Here is a 20,634-nt window from a genome sequence, read left to right on the forward strand (position 1 = left end):
TATACCTCCCAACAGCAGGGAAGCCCTGGTTTAAGCGAAATTTCCAAAACTGAAGGTAAAGACCTGAATTCCCTGCCACTTCTACTATGAGGCTACCTCAGAACACATGACTTTCTTTCTTTCTTCTTCTTTTCCTTCCTTCCTTCCTTTACTCCCTCCCTCCCTGCCCTTCCTTTCTTCTTTCTTTCTCTTTCTTTCCTCCCTCACTCACCTTCCCTTCTTCCCTCTTCTCTCTCTCAGCCACAAGCACTCTACCACTTGAGCCACCCCCCAGCCCTTTTCGCTTTACTTTATTTTTCAGATAGGGTCTTGCTTTTGCCTGGGCAGGCTTTGGACTGCAAGCATCCTACCTGTGCCTTCCACATAGCTGGGATATAACTGTGTACCACCATACCTGGCCCAGAACACATGGCTTTTGGAACAGAATATTTAGTAAAGTAAGAATAGCACTAGTTTGTGTAATAGATTTTAATTCTGTTAGAGCTCAAAAAAGTGTGCTTTGAGAGGCCTAATCCAACTTTTAATGTTCCAAATAAACCATTTTTAAAAAGAGGTGCTTTTCTAACGGTCTGGAGAGAATCCAGAAATCATTTAAAAAGGCATTTATTCCACTCAGTGTCATCCATCACTATCCAATTACTGTGGTTTTTTGTTTATTTTGAAACAAGATCTTATTATATATCCCAGCCTGCCCTGAAACCTGCCATCCTCCCGCCTCAGTTTGCCAGGTGCTAGTATTACATGCATCCACCACCATGCCCAGCTCCAATTAGTTTTGGTATATTTTTGCTTCAAGTATAAAATGCTGATGCTGAGATCACAGTAATAAAATAATTTCTTCTAATATGTGTATTACTTGTGAGATTCATTTTCTAAATCTGAATGCAGACTAAAAATAGTGATAAAAATGAAACACATTAAAATTTTTTTGCACAATCAACTCCTCTTATGATTGGTTCACACTGACAAAACTATCAAACAGTAACTGTACATACTTTGTACAATAAATAAAATGTAGACACAAAATGTTCCAATACATAAGTAGAAGTTTTACACATCCAAAATACAGTACATATATAAAATATATCTTTAAAATATAACAAAATACTATAAACTATAATTTTCACTGTAAATTATATATTTCAATATAGAAATACATTTTATTACATTTTAAATTTTAGTCTAACTTGCATGGTGACAGTGTGGAGAGTAATTTTACATAACAAGCATTTTAGTGATTAACTAGTAAGTCAATGGAAGGATGTGACGATGATCATGTAAAGAAAAATGTCTGAATTAGGGCAAAAATACCATTTTGAGGAATATACAGATCCAGTCTTCCATTTCCAGATAGATATTAATACTGAAACAACAGGGAAGATTAGAGTTTGAACATTTTGGTGTCTTGAGCATCAACTCTACACAGTAGTAAGAACCAAACTGAGGGGTTTTCATAGTCAAACTGCAAGATTACCACCCTAATTCATTACTTACAAAAATGCCTTTGAAGCACTCTTCCAAGACAAAATGTCCCCAAAGTTAATAAATAATGCTACTTCTCAATATTCTAAAACCTCTATAGTAAATAAATCTCCACTTTATATACTTTAAACCATGGTCTTTACATATATATATATATATCTATAGGTCTATAGATATATATCTGGCAAACTACTAATTTAGGGGTAATGAAGACAGAATTGCTGTGTTTCCCCAGCTCAAATAAAGGTGAGGAAAAGTTACTGTGATGCCTAAGAATACTTTACTTGGTAAGTGCTAAAAGAGCAGGAATTCAATATTTAATAACCATATTGATGCTTGCCTCTTTTATAATTTTTGGCTAAGCTGTATTAGTTATTTAGAAGTTATTTAATAACTGAGTTACTTAAGACACTTAGGTAATTTTAAAGTAATGAAAAAATTTATTCTTTCTGAAAGTTGATATGTAGTGTTTTATATATGTATCTACAATTATGTTGGGAGATTTCTGAAGTCCATAGGGTAATTTCTTACTCTCAAATTTGCATAATCTTTCCAGTCAAGGGTACTCACTGAGTTAAGATAATTCACTGTACTTACTTTTGGAAAGAATATTTGTTCTATAGTTTAATTGGTTTACAAATATAAATTAATCTGTATTAACATCTTATTTCCATATATCCCATGTCATACAATCACTTTAACAGACATTTTTGTTTCAAATTTTATCCTTTAAATAAAGCCTGAATTGGGTGGGAACGGTAACTGTACAGTCTCACTAAAACGTTCAAACATATTGCACATACAGACTAACAATTCAGTCGCTACTGCTCCACTGACACTTATTTTCTCTTTCTTCTTTTTGGACTCTTTGTTCTTCTCGGTGATTAGCTGCAGTCCAAAATGTTATTTTTTTGAGTACTTGTTGCAGAAGTTTAGGAGGTAATAAAGATATTTGACTTTTTAAAATGATAGCATTTTTACCAATACAGTCAAGGCATGATCTGTAAATAAAACATAACAATTATTAGAGGGTTTTTTTTTTTTTGGTGGTGCTGAGTTTAACCTAATGAATTATTAGTTTTACCTCAAAGTTATAAACTATTTACAGTTAAGTATTTTTTTTTCTCTTTGCAGTGCTGGGGATTGAAATCAGGGCTTCCCCAAATACTAGATGAACACTCTACCATTAAGCCAAACCCTCAGCCACAGAGTTAAGTGTTCTTAAAAATTAAAATCATGCCATAGGCAGAGATCAGGAGGATTGAGGTTCGAAACCAGCCCTGGGAAAATAGCTCATGAGACTCTATCTCAAAAAAACCCATCATAAAAAAGTGCTGGTGGAGTGGCTCAAGGTGTAAGCTCTGAATTCAAACCCCAGTACCGCAAAAAAAAAAAAAAAAAATATATATATATATATATATGTAGATAGATAGATAGATAGATAGATAGATAGATAGATAAAATTATATGACAATGTATTTCCTTTGTTTGGAACATCAGAGGATATTTTTTCTAGAGCATTACAATAATCATGCATTTTTATTGCATAGAGACTATATCTGACCAAAATCCAATGGAAACAGAAAATATAACTTACCATGTATAATGTTCTTTGATTAAAAATATTCATACTTCAGTGGGAGGGAAGACAGAAGAGGTGGGAAAGAGTAGAAAAAGGTGGGTGGACAGAAGCAATGCATGATGCATGCATGTATGGAAACATCACAGTGAATCCCATTAACTTACACAATTAATATGTGCTAATAATTACAATGACAAAACATGTCTCATTTTCTCTCTCTTTCTCTCTCTCTCCCTCTCTCTCTCTCTTTCTCTCTCTTTTTTGGCAGTACTGGGGATTGAACTCAGGGCCTCACACTATTGAGGCAAGCATTCTATTGAATTGAGCCATGTTCCAGATCTCTGGTTTTCTCAAAAAAAAAAAAATTCAGACAGCTCTCGCTAGGCAAGTGCTTTACCACTGAGCCACATCCCTGGCCCACACACTTAATCTCAAAGCAGATCCTTTTCTACATATCCTGTTTAGTGCAGTATCTACTTACCCATCCCTGAGAACTGTCCCTTTCTTCATTGCCTCAAGATGAAGTATCTGATAGCTATTTTTCTCCCAAGTGACCAGCCCACCCCAAATTCCAAATTCCTTCCATAAATGCCTGCACTGAGGTTGCACATTTGATTTCAGTTGACCAGGAGAGAAATGGAGGAGCAATACAGGATGAGCCAACAAGAGACAACTTGGGTTTCTACTCTTTGGGGACCTGGGTGTTAATTTTTTCCCCTTGATTTCTCTAGAGGTGGTACCTTCCAAATGCAATTCTTTCTTTTTCTTATACTACTTTCATATTATATTCATATTCTATGAATCCATATTATATGATGATTAGGTAAATGTACCTAATTAATAAAAATCAGAATAAATAACAACTATTTATTTAAAAAAATACATATATCTATTATGGGCATGAGTCCAGAAGTCCGTTAGATCATATTGCTTCTTCTGACTTTCCGTCCTTGCTCTAACTGAAATCTATTAAAATCACTTTGTTTGCAGTACTGGGGATTGAACCCAAGGCTTTGGTGCATGCTAGGAAACCACTCTACAACTTGAGCTATGCCCCCAGCCCTTTTAAATTTTTATTTGGTCCTTTTTGATAATTTATTTTGTTTTTGAGACAGGGACTTACTACTATCTTTGCCCAGGCTAGCCTCAAATTCTTCATTCTCCTGTCCCAGCCTTCCAAGTAGCTGAGATTACAGATGGATGCTACCATGCCCAGCCTGAAAATTGCTTTGCGTGCACCTTTTTGAGAAAAAATCTCCAATTTCATAGTCAAGGAGCCAGAGTTAGTCTCCTCACCTCTGCTTCTAAGTTTCTATAATTCACTTGTAGGTATGCCATTTACTACTTTTCTGCTCATTCTCCCCCAGTCATTGAGGACTCTAGCTTACCACAGTCTGAGTCTCTTGAGTGATTATAGCATCTTTTCATTCTTTATGACTTTTACTCAGGACAGTTCCACTTCTAAAATCTTACCACTTGAGCCATGTCCCCAGCTCCCACTTCCAAAATCTTAAAACTCCCACACTCTACTTTTCTTGGACTAGAAACCTCTTATCCTTAATTCTAATACTTTCTAGCTCGCTCTCTCTCTCTCTCTCTCTCTCTCTCTCTCTCTCTCTCTCTCTCTCTCTCTGTGTGTGTGTGAGTGTGTGTGTGAAAGAGTCTCACTATGAGGCCCAGGTTGGCCTGGAAGTCTGAATCCTCCTGCATCAGCTGCCCAAATGCTTGGATTATTGATGTGTGCCACCATGCCCAGGTGCCTTACTCCTTTGACTCTTTCAGTTTCTCCAAATAGCAATCCAGTTGTACCATCTGCACTCTATTCTTTTGCCACCAGCAACTTGAATCATCTTTTCCACTGTTCCGCTGTTACAACATCCTGGCCAAACTCTAACAATGGATAAGTTGAGTCAATCATCTCTGCACCTGGGATCTGGATGCTTCGCGATGCTGAAGAAAACCATGTTTCTGCAAACATAGTGCCACTAAATGTCGATTATAATCTACCTCTGCTGTGAACATTACTACGCTATATCCCTACTCAGCATCTTCTTACAGTCATCGCACTAGCGATTTGAAATCTTCACCCTTCTTAAGCTCATATCACACCTCTTTTTTTCCTTGTCAGATAACTTGACTATCAACTAAAACTTTAATACCCTTCTCCCAACGAACAAATTTTTCTGTATCTATATCTAAACTTCCTTCTTTCTCCACTACTTACTACTTACTTAATATTTTTGTGTTGCTGGGGTTCAAACCCAGAGCCTTGCAATGCTAGGCAAGCAATCTACCACTGAGCTACACCGCCAGTCCTCCACTATTTCAAAAGAAAAGTATCCTTCTTGCAGTCAAGTTCTAATTTGACTGTTTGCTAAAATTTACCTCCTTGCAACTCTGTCAATTTTCCTTCATCATCTTGTGTTTCCAACAGCTTACTCTCTATTGGCTTCTTCCCATTAGCATATAAACAAATATATTCCTTCCTTGACCATGCCTTTTCATTTCATAGCACAGTGCCTTCCCATGTAGACACTCGAATATTTCTTAATCCTTGTTTATGAAGAATTGCAATGTAGTTATGGAGAGTAGTTAAGTTCATCATAGAAGTTGAGTAACAATACAAAGCATTATAAATCATTACTGCAGTGGTTTCCAAACTTGTCTGTACATTAGAACTACCTTGAGATATTTCAAAAACTCCAAAGTCCAGCTCATACCCTGATCCAGTTAAATCACAGTTTCTGGGGGTAGAACACAGACATCAATATATTTGAAGTGCTTCATAGGACACTAACATGCAACAAATTTTGGGAATTACCACACTAATCAAAGGAGCAGTTAAGAAAGACTTCAGAAAGGTTTGATTTGAGCTATTTTAATTGTTTTCAAGTGGTACAAGTTACAGAACATCTGGAAGTTATACTCCTAAAAATACATGTCATGACTTTCTGTCCTCCCTCATATACCATCACCTGATATGAGCATAAAATACTTGTACCTGTTCATTGGGAAACTTCTGTTTCTCTCAAATCCTTCCCCACAACTGTCACAGAAAATAAACAGGGACTTTTCCACAATCCTCCTACTAAACTATTTTTTTTCCTTTTGCTGGTACTGGGGTTTGAACTCAGGGCCTCACACTTGCTAAGCAGGCACTCTACCACTTGAGCCACTCCACCACCCCTTTTTGTGTTGGGTATTTTTGAGATAGGGTCTTGTGAACCATCTGTCCACAGCTGGCTCCAAACCTTGATCCTCCTGATCTCTGCCTCCTGAGTACCTAGGATTACAGGTATGAGCTACCAGCACCCAGCTAAACTTTTTTTTCTTTTTTGAGAGGAGGTCCAGCCTCAACTTCCCAAGTGCTGAGATTATAGGGGTGTGTTATCATACCTAGCTGTATATACCCCTTTTAAAGCAAGAGTATAGGAGCCAGAACACATAAGTTACACTAGCTTTTTAATAACAGCTGTGGGATTTTAAAAAATGTTCTGTATTATCCCAGAATTCTGGAGACTGATGCAGGAGGATCATGAGTTCAAAGCCACCCTTGTCTACATAGCAAGCCTATCTCAAAAAAATTGTTCTAGGCTGAGCTCAGTTGCTCAAACCTGCAGTCCTAGTTACTTGGGAGCCAAAGATGAGTTGAATCTTGGTTGAAGCCAGATCAGGCAAAAAGTTCACAAGAATCCATCTCAACCAATATAAGCTGGTGTGTCAGCACATACCTGTCATCCCAGCAACCCAGGAAGTGTAAATAGAATTGCAGACCAAACCTGCTGGGGAGAACAAAGCAAGACCCTATCCCAAAAATAGCTAAAGAAAAATGGCTCAGGTGGTAAGAGTGCCTGCCTAGCAAGCACAGGACCCTGAATTCAAACACCTGTACCAGGAAAATTTTTTCTATATTAAATATATATATATATATATATATATATATACATAACACACACATATATATATAACATATATTATTAGACATTCTGATTTTCAAAAATTTAATATAAAAATGTCAGGTTTAGGATTAAGGAAATATAATATGTTTAATATTACCATATGAACTAAAAGCAATTTTACAAGCAAAACAAAAATGTTATTTACTGTATATTTTAAAATACATTGGTATATGATTCACCATTACAAATTTGATTATACTCTTTGGAAGATGGAAACATTTTTTTGAATTCAAATCATAAAATACCTGAAAAATATAACTCCTTCCAAAAAGAGGAAAAGAAATTATCATTCATTCATAACATATGTGTGTTAAGTGCTTGATGTACTTACCTGAGTAGTGAATAAGGCTGTGTTTGAAAGATCAACAAATCATTACAGTGACCCTAATCAACATAAAAAAAAGAACTTATCAGGGACTTTGATAAAAATAACAGTGCATTAATACTAGATTTTAAAAATTTTATACATGGAAGAGAAAATGTAGAGTTTCAAGAAAAAAATCTCTCTCTAGCTGGTAACACACATACATAGTAACAAAAATAAATATATGCATACATACATACACAAACTTTGGGTATGTGGTTACCAAATTTCCACGATCAAATTTTTACCTAAATAATAGCTTACATAATTGCAAATTTAAAAATCAGAAATATGTTCTTCTCTGATAATAGTGAGTTAAATGTTTTGTTTATTTATTTTTGCAGTACTGGAGTTCGAATTTAGGTAGAAGCTCTACCACTTGAGCCATGCCCCTCACCCAGCCTTTTGGTTTTTTAAGCAAAACGGTTTCTGCCAAATAACTCATTTAAAAATATCCTCTGTTCTGTCTCCCTTTAGTAGGTGGCCCCTTTTGTGGTACTGGGCGTCAAACCCAGCACTTCCCAGGGCCTCCTGCATGATGGGCAAACACTCCACCACTATGCTACACCACAGTCCCTCCCAGAACCTTACACATGCACTACCACTGAGTCATATCCCCAACTCTATGAATTCTAATTTAAAAATCAAGATCCAGAAGATTTTTTGAATAGAGTCAACTAAAAGTTAGTATGGTGAAAGAGTCAACAGAAAATTTCTCTAATCCTTTCAAACAGGTCTTTAGATTTTCATAATTATCATCATTGTAATCAGAATTCTTATTTTAATAACAAATTTTGTATCCTAAATAAAGATTTCTTTTTTTGTTTTGGTTTGGATTTTTTGAGACAGTGTCTTGCCATGTAGCCTAGGTTGGCCTGAAACTTGTGATCCTCCTGAGTGAGTGCTGGAATTACAGAAGTATCTACCGTGCCCAGCTTCTAAATAAAGATTTCTAGACAAGCCAAGTATTGTTTTTTGGTGGTTTTTTTGTTTGTTTGTTTGTTTGTTTGTTTTGGTGTTTTGATGGGAATTGTGTTAAATTAAATGCAAAGTTATGGTTTTAATATTTTGGTGAATCAGTAAATCCTTAGCTAAAGAAAGAAAGTTCTATAACTTTCAATATTTGTATCATTTAAGGTGGTAGCTACAAAATTACAAAACAAAACAAACTCCCTAGAGAAAAAGGGTACCTTTTGTAGAAGCAACCTGTGCCTGAGAACATGAGAGGGAGCTGATACTCTCTTGCTGGATTCTGGCTCATTGTGCCCAACCCCTGACTACTAAGAGTCCTGTTCTTCAGTTTCCTATGCAAACCACAGCAATCAATCCTGAACGTCTGTCCCATCATGTACAGCATGTGAATGTGGCCCGCCTGCCTTGAATTTCCCATAGACTGGGAGTAAAGGAGTGACAGTCTTCAAATGCTACTCATGTATTCCTTTGGCTTTATTTTTATTGCATTTTAAAAACTAGAATGCTTTAAACTCAAATGTAAAACAGTGAGTGAAGCAGTGGTAAAGCTACATAAAATAAAAAGGAAATACACTTCAAGTATTTCAACAAAATAGCTGTCTCTTGAGGGGAGAAGCTAGTGGGTGAGACTCAGGAATAACAGGCCACTTCAACAGGATTGGGGATGCCCTCATTCCTCAGTAGCAAATTTCATGGGCACTTATCCTGATGCTTAGCAATGCATTATTAGTATTCTTTTTTGTATCAAATATTGTATATTTTAATCCAATAAATTATTAAAACACATACTGGGGTAATGCTCAAAGAGAAAAGATAAGGAAGAGTCAGCCTTTGAATGCTCTTTTTAATAATTTGGCTAATGAAATTAATAGGCCTATTTTGATTTGTAAGTTAAAAAAAAAAACCCCTAAAATGCTTCATTAAGCTACTCATTCTGCAGATTAAGCATTTTAGAGTAACATTTCATGCCTTTGCATATTTTGCAGTGTTAAAATAGCTGCTGAGTAGCTGTTTGTTTTGAGTAAAATAATTACTCAGAGGAAATATTTAGATATAAGATTTTCTTACTGTATCCAAGGAAAGTAAATCATCTTTGCTCCCACCAAATACCATTACTTCATTTTCCTTTCCCAAACAGGCTGTGTGCCATAACCTACAATTGAGAAGTATAAACAGTGAAATACTACCAAGGAAGAAAATGTACATTGCATATAAACCAACTCTAAATTGCACACTCTAAAGTTTAATCTATTTCAAAGAGGTTAGATTTTAAAGACTTCTCTATGGAGGTCATTAAATCGTATCATCTCAATTAAGGAGATAATTCCTAATAACGTTTACTATATCTCCCAACTTTTCTAGCCCTTTCATACACATTACTGTTGAAATAAAATAAAGAGGAGCTGATCCTCTTACTGCTGTAACAGGCACCTTTCCCAGTTTTCTTAATAATATCGGCCATGTTACTGTTCTTAGTACATTTGCCTCTTTCTTTCCTGCTCTCTGTCCCCACAACTGACAAATACAATGTGGCACTCCCTTCACATTTCTATTGTCAAACCACTAATCACCCTGGGTGCAGAATACCATAATATAGCCCTAATTTTTCTGTCTCTAGTCTCCCCCAGCTACATAAAGCTAATAAATAGTATTTTTCAAATATTTTTACTGTCTTAACCATTTAAAATTTTCTCAATTGGCACATATTTGTACATACTTATTTTTTTATACTTATATAATTTGATACACATATACAATGTTTAATGATCAAATCAGAATAATTAAAATCTCCATCTCCAAATTATTTATCATTTCTGTGTGTTTGGAATCTTTGGACTCTTCTAGCTATTTTTAAATATATTGTAAATTATTGTAATCTACAGTTTCCATGGAAATTTCCTGTAGAATCTCTGCTATAGTATATATAGCTGGTTGTTCTAGCCTAATGTTTACAATCAACCCCTAAACTCTACTTCATTGTTTACCCTAAGAAAAAAGCTTATATTCACCTCTAGGCTTTTGTTTACTCTTTACTTTTATGCTTAGAATAAGTCATTTTCTCTAGGCCTTAAAAAAAAATAAAACAGGCTCACCCCCAGGATGTATTCCAAATAGCCCAACTTGGAAGTCACCAAAGGCTACATATTAAGTATCCTCCCACCACCGAGAGTGACCATAATTGGAACTTGTGTAATCCAATTTTATGATTCTAAAAAAATGACCAATATGGTATTCTGTACCCAGCAGGTGTTCAAAAACTTTGATTAGCAAAAGCAAACACAAAATATTAACATAATTTATTCAGTGTTCAAATGTACAAATCAGTTTTTGAAAGAATAGAGCATCCAATGCTCTTTTGGAAATGGTCTGATAGCTCATACCTATCTCCAATTTCACATTATTTGCCAAAAATAATTTGTACAGTTTCATAAAGTTCAATATTTCTAGAGGCTCTACCTCTCAGAAAAGAGTACATGTAAATTTCTCAATTATATAGAATAAACAAAGGATTTTACAAAGTCATTGCTTTGACTCTGAGAGTACTGTGACTACTTTTCTTCATAAACCAAATTACTGAAGCAACAGATACCCTAATCAATTTTATGTTATCACTTATTACCAAATAACTTATTTTAGTACATTAATCCCTTTTATTTGAATCCCACAAGTACAAACAGTGGGAGTATTCACAATTTGTTAAACCAAATATTTTCCTCAAACAATCATACACATATACAATGACAAATGCACTGTGACTCAGGATAGAACTGAGTCATCAGATACACTGTTTGGGAAATATTCTGCCCAATTCTCCAAACCATGTTAGAACACAAATTGGTACAAATTTTCAGCAAGAACAAAGATTATGTTGTGGGACTGGGATTAAAACAGGGATCTGGTAAGTGATAGAGAATATAGTGGAAGCCATAATGGGAAGGAATAGATGAATTTCCTGGAGAGAAGGCCAGGAGTAACCTCGGCAATACTCATAGAATCCAGCAGAATTTAAGGCTCTAGATCCCAACATTGTATCTGACATCTTTTGCAGACACATAAAGGGTCCTTCTAACAGCCACCTCTACAGGTTTCAGATATGGCTCTACAAAAGGTTTTTCAACCAGGCATAGTTTTATCTAAGGTGAGGCCTGGAAAACAGCTGTTACATTGCAGAACGGCGATTCTCAACGATGATTTCCAAGGGGACATTTGACAAAACCTGCAGATATTTTTGGTTGAAGAGAAGGAAGGTAGCACTACTCACATCCAGGGGGCAAAGGCAAAGGATGCTGCTAAACATTTTACAATGCACAGGACACTCCTAACAACAAAGAATCATTTGATTCAAAATGTCAATAGCGCTGAGGGTAAGAAACCCTATCCAAGAGGAGAATTGGGCAGCTTACATTTCAAATTATAACTTGGAAAAATTCCACACAAAATGCATTTAGATGTTAAGTAACTTGTCACTTTCATTAAAAATTATATACACATACATATGTTCTCCTCACACTCAACTGTATCCCACCTGTTCTCCTCCTCACCTCATACCTGAAGATAGATCTGCCTCTGTCTTATCTGCCTTAGGGAAACTCTGGCCTGGATTTCATCATCGAAGAACACTGGAAAGCCTTTCCTGCCTTGATTTTGGTGACATCTAGCTTGCAACCTGATGTGTTTTCTACAGACTGACAGTTTATGTCCTCTCACAGCTGCTCTAAACTTATCACCTAAACATTCTAATAAAGCATATTATTTGCATGATATATCAGCTGAATCAAAAGAAATCTCTTTACATAGCTCTAGATCTAACTAGTATATTATTGACAATAGTTGTTTTGCTCTAATTACAGATTAAGGGTTGAAATATAAAATAGCAATTTAAAAATTAAACATTTTTACTACCACTTTGGTCTATAATAAATGTATTCAATACTACCAAAAAAACTGGAAGAACCTTAGAGATTATCTAGCCCAGCTCCCTTATTTGACAGATGAAAAAGTTGATGCTCAGTCTCGTCCCCCCATACCTCCCACATCCCCCCCTTCTCCCCACCCCTTTTCCTCCCGCAGAGGTACTAGGTTTGAATTTAGGGCTTTGCATTTGCAAAACAAATACTCTACCACTCGAACCAGGCCTCCAGCCCTTTTTGCTCTGATTATTTTAGAGATAGAGTCTCGCTTTATTTATTTTTTGCCCAGGCTGGGTTGGACTGCGATCCTCCTATTTTAAGCTTTCCACTGTTGCTGGGATAACAGGTGCATGCCACCACGCCCAGCTATTGGTTGAGATGAAGGTCTCACAAACTCCCTGCTTGGGCTGGCCTTGAGCTGTGATCTTCTAAATCTCAGCATCCCAAGCAGCTAGGATTATTTAAGTGGCTTTTTTTTTGCAGGGGGGTGTTGGGGGGTGGCTGGGGTTTGAACTCCATGTCACACTTGCAAAGCAGGGGCTTTACCACTTGGACCACACCTCCTTTAAGAGACTTTTTAAAGCCAAAAAGCTAAGTAATAGCTGAGCAATGACTAGAACTCTTAGTTCCATATCTTAATATAAAACTGCCTAAACAAATATGTTTCAAAGGAGCCAGAACTGTTAAAATATCTCAATGAATTTTAAATATAAAAAGAATCACATCTGTAATTATCATAGAGTCTAAATTTATAGTGCATATTAACATAGATATACATATCAAAATATACATAAATATTTTAGGTCTTTTGTCAGATAAATTACTTATCAATGTTAAATAACAAAAATACATATAATTAAATTGACTTCACATAGAATAAATAATCTACATTAAAAGGAAGTTCTGAGTACATGGCATAAAAAAGAAAATCTGTTATTGACCATCATTTGTATTACATGCTGAATCTGTACTTCCTATGAAGATATATTTATTATACTTTTCAATCAAATTTTTAAAAAGAACTTTAGTACTGTTGTGCTTTTCTTTGTTGTTAAATAATGATAAATTGTTTCTATTATTTTTCTCCTATATAATAAGATTTTTTCTCCTGTAATTAGGACATTTACCACAGATAACTAATACATTTTCTTTTCCAAAAAGTTCACATTGACAAAGACAACAGACTGTTAATAAAAATAATTTGCTATCTACTAAATCAACATAAAGCAAATTTCTTCATTAAATTGCTTTAAATTTCTTCTAAAAACAAATAAAAAAAGCCAACCCTATTCTTTATACTTATTAAAAATATTAGTATTTTTAAAATTAACATTTTAAATTATCTCTTTTTCATATTTATCCGGCAATATTATGTATGCATTTACCTAAACATTTTCAAATATGCAAATATGGATGAAAACTGAATAGATCATTTCTAACAATTAGATATAATAAAAATGATAATTATTTAGGAAACAAGGCTCGTTTGAAAGGTATTCTTCCTGCTGGTTTACGACTTCAATTACAAACACTATAAATTCACTGTTATATCTTAATACTTTAAAATTCTTAACTATTTTACCATTTGTCAACTTCTAGACTTACCTGGGTCTTGTGTTAGGTAAATGAATAAGTTGTTTCCAACAATTTGTTATGATATTGTGAATCCAACCATCACCTGCAATATTATAGCAAGTTAAGAAATTAAGACTAGGTCTTTGGAATATGTTACATTTATATGATTATCTTGCATGTGCATATGTTTTCAGAAACATTTTTAAGCATAAGTAGAACAGTCCACCTATCTCAGATTCAACAATTATCAAGATTTTGGGCCAGGTGTGAATCTCAGTGGAGGAGTGTGTACTTAGCACTTGAGAGGCCCTGGGTTCAAACCCCAGCATGGAAAAAAAAAAAAAACAAACTTTGTTACATATGCACCATTTATCTCTTTGTGTTATTCTCTTTGCTGAATTATTAAGTCAAATCCTAGATCTCCTATTGTTTTCCCATACATCAGGATATATTGCTAAAACAAAATGGACACAATGCCATTATCACAGTCAACAAAACTAAAAGTAATTTTTTGGTATCCATATAACAAAATCTTAAGCTGAATCTATGAGGAAAGGAACTGATTAAGAGTTAAGACATTTAATTTCCTATGGGCAAATGACCAAAAATAACAGGAATTAAAAACACTAGATCTCACAAAGTTATGGTACTAAAAAACCTCTAGTGAAATGTAGACGCTAGTTTTTGTTAGATTCCAACCCTCTTTTAATTAAAAACCTCACAAATTGGACACGAATAGTACTCTGCAAAAATAGCTAATACCCCCAGTTAGGAACTGCTGTTTCTCCAAACTCCTCTGGAGTTTGGTGGCAAGCAGACTTCCAAATGCGCTGCTGCTGGGCAATAAACTTTTATTGAAAACAGTTGTTTCCAGAATCTGTATAAAATTATGTGAATAGCTTTAATGGTACAATGGCATATAATGGTTTGTTTTTTTTTCCTTTGGTGGTACTGGGGTCTGAACTCAGGGCCTCACTTGTTAGGCAGGTGCTTTACCACCTGAGCCACTCCACCAACCCAAGGTTTCTTAATGAAAAACTCTCTCGTCAGGGAAAAATTCTGGGTTAAGAAAATATAACACATCTAATATGTCAAACCAAGAAGTGGATGTTCTTGGTCATCTGTCTACCCTAATGCCACAATTTTATAGCTGAAAGAAAAGCTGCATTACAAATCCATAGCTATTGGGATTAGCAGTGATAGGAGTTATGGTGCCCTGCTAAGTATTTTCCTTTAGAGTTTTTTGTGGGAAAAGGAGAATTCCCACCTTGTACGTTCAAGGCTTCTAAGGAAGGCTGCTCTTCTAATCTTCTAATTCCAGCCTATAGTAGAAGCATCTGGATAGAAACCGGGTAGGCACAGAACAGTGGAAAGGAGCTTTAGTTCAGCTAGGCTCACCACCCTCCACTTCTCTGGAGAGCAAAGGGTAGAAGAACGAGGTTCTCCTTCTAATTCTTTTTTTCTTTTTTCTTTTTCTTTGGTGCTGGGAGGTGAACCCAGAGCATTGTGCATGCCAGGCAAGTGCGCTACCACTGAGCATCCTCCCCTCTAATTCTCAGTGCAAGCACAGAGTTGAGGATAAACGGAAAAAAAAGACTTCTCCATAAGTATGAAGTACAATTAAGAAAAAAATGAGATAATTACATGCTAAACTTTAATTGACTTACTTAATGGGATATTATCTGCACTTAGGCCACCAAATAGGAAAAGCTTATCATCAGCTATTGGTGTTAAAGTATGCCATGACCGATGTTTTGGGCTTTCTCCATTAATAGGAATCCTGTAGAAAAGGGGGAAAATTAAAATCTAAGTATTATTTTAATAAAAATAAAAGGCTTTTGTTCATCTCACTTTTTTTTTTAGAAAGAGGGTCTCATTATGTATGCCAGGCTGACCTCGAACTCACAATCTTCCTGCTTCAGCCTCCTGAATGCTGGAATTATAAGCATGCACCACCACTCTCACCTCAAATTTTTTTTCCCCATTTATATTAGGATATATTAGTTGTATGGGGGGATTCATTGTGACAATTCTTAATAATCTTACATTGTATATTTCACCTCAGATCTTTAAGAAAAAAACTGCTCTCACAACTCTGAAAAGAACTGATTCATCTACACGAATGTTTTAAAAACATTCTTAGACTTTGATATATTTAAACAATTTCTTTCCTTCTAACTTCTACTCCATGTGAACATAAAACAGAATGAAAATAAAAGTCAATTCCTAGTTTATCCACAATGCATATTCAGCACTGCTTTTATTGGTTAACTAGTATCATTCCCCAATTTTTCAAAATAATTACTTTTATGTCTATTTTTTTACTGTTGTTTCATGTTTTGTTTTGTGTTTTGAGCTGATTTTCCCAAGGATATTATAAGTTTTGTTGTTGTTATTTCTACTGTAGTCTACTTGTTATAGATGTTCCCAAACATTAGCTTCCCCTGAAAACGCTAACAACTCTAACTTAAAAACAAAAGTATGCATAACACTATGGATCCAGGATAAACATCTAAAATTTTCAAACAAATACTCTTTTTTTTTTTTTTTTTTTTTTTTGTGGTACTGGGGTTTGAACCTAGGGCTTCAAAATTGCTAGGCAGGCACTCTACAGCTTGATCCAGACTTCTAGCCCTCTTTACTCTGGTTTTTTTAAGACAGGGTCTTGCTTTTTGCCTGAGTCAACCTGGACTCAATCCTCCTAATCCTCCCAATCTCAGCCTCCCAAGAATCTAGGATTATAGATGTGAGTCATGGGTGCCCAGCTCAAATATCCTCTTTTTTTTAAAACAAACAAACAAACAAAATAGGCCAGCACCAGTGACTCAAGCCTATAATCCCAACTATTTGTAGTTTGAGGCCAGTAGGTACATGTGTGTAGGGGGGTTCATGAGCCCTCCTCTCAACCAATGGCTACATGGGATCATGGTCCTGAGTTCAAACCCCAGTGCCGTCAAATAAATAAATAACAGAAATTTAAAAAAACATAAAACCTAAATTAGAAGCAAAAAGTTTGATTTGGGCCAGGTGCTCACGCCTGTAATTTTAGCTACTTTGGACGCAGAGATCTGGAGGATCAGAGCCTGAGCAAATAGTTCGAGAGACCCTATCTCAAAACATTCAACATGAAAAAGGGCTAAGAGTGTCTCAAGTAGTAGAGTGCCTGCCTAGCAAGTGAGAGACCCTGAGGTCAAACTCCAGTGCCACCAAAAACCAAAAAAAGTTTGATTCAGGAGGTGAGAAGGAACCACTCTCTAACGTTCTAGAATCCTCTATAATAACATGGACCATTACTGAGAGATAAGAGTTTATTTTTTCCAAAATGCAAATATTTTATTGTTTTTGTTGATTATAAGAAGCACTTCAGTTATAAAGCAATTAACAACCACAAAAATATTTTTAAAAGGAGAATTCATCTCCCAAGTGCTGGGATTACAGGCATGTACCACTATCACTATGCCCAGTTGCCTTTTTAACTTTTGTGGAACATTTTTCTATAGAAAATATTTAATTTAAAGCAGTTTTATCCATTAGTCTTTTCATTTATGAAGTTTTGGTTTATATAATACTTTTAAAATTTTTCTCAATATTTTAAAATAATCTATTTATTTCCTTTTTTTTTTTTTTGAGACAGGGTCTTTGTTACATGGTCCACTATACCCAACTAAAAATTTTCTTCTGACACTTTCAAGGTTTTATTTTTCATTTGGCAGGTATTTTTTACTTATTTATTTGTGACAGGGTTTCACTATGTAGCCAGGCTGGCCATGAATTTACTGTGTAATCCAAGCTGGCCTCAAACTTGACATCTTCTTGTCCCTCTGAGTGCTGGGACTGCAGGCATGCACCACCATGCCAGCTTTTCATGGTCATATTTTAATGGTGTTAAACTTTGGAATAGAATATCACTCTGATTCCCTCTCATTATATGAACGGTCACATTGATAGCTAAATAAACTCAGTCTGTTGTTAAATTTACATTATGAACCTGACTTTTTCCTACTTCATCATGTATTCATGTAAATGACTTCATTCAACCACTCCTTCATTTCTTCTATTGACCAGTCTCCAAAGAATACTTAGTATAAAACCAACACTCTTAAACAATCAATTTTCACTCTAGTACTTTCATGTTTTTATAGTTTAGTTAAAGAACAAATTCTATTTAGCCAGACATAGAGATGCATCCTATAATCCCAGCACTTGGGGAGGTAAGGCTGAGGCAGGAAGATCATGAGTTTGAGGCCAACCTGTACTACATAGTAAGACCTGTCTCAAAAAAAAAAAAAAAGAGGAGGTGTGGCTCTAGTAGTAGCGTGACTGCTTTGCACATGTGAAACCGTGAGTTCAAACTGCAGTCTCACCAAAAAAAAGGCTTAATAAAAAAAAATAAACTATTATTATTATTAAATCTTAATCTTATATTCCTTGCTTAGACATATAATCTGAAAAAAAAAACCAGCTTAATTGTAGGGATCCAAACTTGTATTACGAACACACCCCCACACAAACACCCCTATAGATTGAAACACAGATTTCAAACTTACCTTCCAGACCAAATCCAGGTATCTAAGTTTAGATAGTGCAAGTCATTCATCCTAGTTTGCTAAAATAAAAAGTGTATTAAATTGGACAATGTTTTATATAATTTATGGACTCAAATATTAGCTTTAAAGTAAGTTCAGATTGAAAATAAATTATCTCTATTTTACCTAAGTATCAGAGGTTTAAATATTGGGAAATAATTCTAAGTATTAAAATTAACAGAGCTTCCAAATTAACATGTCAAAGGGGAAAGGAAGAAGTGAGTTTAAACTAGTACAGTATAGATTATCAAACATAAATTTTTCTGATTCTGCACTGAAATGAAGGATTCTTCTCATTAATACATGATTTATAGTCACCTGTGATTGGCTGTTATGGTCTGATTTAGAAATACATGAATACAGGTTACTATGAAATGCCATTTTAATCTCTTCATTTTTTAATGTTAAACCATTCCACAAAATCAAAGGACATATTTTTATAAGGAACATCATACATAAAAATACTATTTCCATTAAAACACTAACCAAAACACGTCCACCAAAGATATAACCCTTATTTCCAAGAACTGCACACATATGCGCGGCTCGTGGCTGTGGTGGGACTCCACCCTGCAAGCAGAAATTAGAACACAGAACAAAGACTTGAAATATCTGTAATACAGTCACATTCCTATGTGCAATATGAGAAACACCTGACCACTAAATTGTCATGACTTATGTAATTCAACAAAACCCTAATGAAAAGGGTTATCCTATCATAAATAACAATTATAGACAAATATTACTCAAGAATAAAATTTACCTATCTGTATCCTTACTTCTTATAAGTGTTTTTCTTAATTCATGCTATTTAACAAAATTAGAATTTCATGAATTTTGACTTGAAAATAAGGATTTTAAAAATCAAATAAAAAGTTCTCTCTCTCTCTCTCTCTCACACACACACACATAGACATAATATTAGGAGTGAGCAGTGCACAATGTGATAATCTCAGCAGACTCTAAAATATTAGTTATGGTCCCCAAATTTCTCAAATTCATAAAACACCTTCACTGTTGGCTTAAGCCAGTGTCTTGTCTCTTTAAAATTCTTTAACATCAAAAATATTTCTCTATATTTTTAATAAATATAACATATTTTCTTTAGATAAGTTTTTATTTGTTTTCTTGAGACAGAGTCTCACTATGCAGCCCAGGGTGGCCTTGCACTCTGGATCCTCCTGCCTCAGCCTCCTGATTTTTTAAATAGTGAGAAAAAATAGAATATTATGGGGGTATGTGAGTGAATAAGATTTGAAGGAAAAGGTGCTGGAATACAGCTTAAGTGTAGAGCATGTGTGAAAGACAGAAATGAAAGAAAGAAGATTTGAAAGAAGAACCATCTGCATAATTTCCATGAGCTCATGATGGATGCCTTTGTGGGTATATTTCATTCTAAGTTCTGAAATAACATTTTTAGCTCACTGACTACTGAATGTAGTCATTGGAAATTTAAGCTCCTCATCCAACCATAACTTCCTAGACTTTTCAGGCTCAGTTGAATAACTGTGCTGAGGTCAACTTGGTAAGAAATAATTCAGACTTTACCTATATAACACTTAAATAAGTGAAAGAGAGCCATTTTAAGAGTTTTAGTTCCCAGTACTTCCAGCCCTTCCAGCAAAACAAAACTTTTTACTATTATTATCCCATCAGCTCCCAACCCTTGCTTATTTTCTAAGGAAATAAAGTGTTAAGAGGCTTGGAAGAGATCTAGGATTTCTACTTACCTACTGACATGCAATTATCTTAACAGAAGTAAAATTCTTTTATTCCATCAATAACAGACACAAATCTTAAAATTCAAATGCTGATTAACAGACAATTTTTTAAAAGGAAAATTCAATTGACAAGTATAAGTAACAGACACCTGATTGGTTCTAAAATTAGAAATGGCATTGAGAAGAACAGAAGAACACTGAAAACCTGAAATTCACTGCCTAAAAAACAGGATACAGAACGGGTCAAATTCTTTAACATTTAATATTTTTCAAAGGACTTCCCATTATCTCCATCAACAGAAGGTAAATTGTAAGAAATTTTAGTTTTGTTTTCCTAGCACTAAGAAAAAGAAATTTTAAAAAGAATTTTTATTCATGAATGCATATTAATAGACAATGTTAGTTTTGTCCACTCAGCACTATTTTTTGTTCAGTTTTGGCAAGCTTATCAGTCACAATACCCTGCTCTTCCTAGGGCAGGC

General features: G+C 35.0%; 1 protein-coding gene across 3 annotated transcripts in view; it reads right to left on the reverse strand.

Annotated features, from left to right (window-relative positions):
• Window positions 1-1,115: 1,115 nt before the first annotated feature.
• The window catches only part of Klhdc1 (kelch domain containing 1), a 54,379-nt gene continuing 34,860 nt past the window's right edge, over window positions 1,116-20,634 (reverse strand). Inside the window, exons 7-13 of one of the 3 annotated variants that reach the window (XM_074068034.1) lie at window positions 18,918-19,001; window positions 18,393-18,451; window positions 15,513-15,625; window positions 13,876-13,948; window positions 9,428-9,512; window positions 7,355-7,407; window positions 1,116-2,483 (exon numbers count right to left, since the gene is read on the reverse strand). In XM_074068034.1, the coding sequence (XP_073924135.1) occupies window positions 2,297-2,483; window positions 7,355-7,407; window positions 9,428-9,512; window positions 13,876-13,948; window positions 15,513-15,625; window positions 18,393-18,451; window positions 18,918-19,001 (654 nt within the window). In that variant the 3' untranslated portion in view covers window positions 1,116-2,296. The remainder of the gene's footprint in view (window positions 2,484-7,354; window positions 7,408-9,427; window positions 9,513-13,875; window positions 13,949-15,512; window positions 15,626-18,392; window positions 18,452-18,917; window positions 19,002-20,634) is intronic. The other 2 variants (XM_074068036.1, XM_074068035.1) reach the window with 2 other exon arrangements.

The sequence above is a fragment of the Castor canadensis genome, chromosome 3 (assembly GCF_047511655.1).
Source record: "Castor canadensis chromosome 3, mCasCan1.hap1v2, whole genome shotgun sequence".
NCBI classification, from domain to species: Eukaryota; Metazoa; Chordata; class Mammalia; order Rodentia; family Castoridae; genus Castor; species Castor canadensis.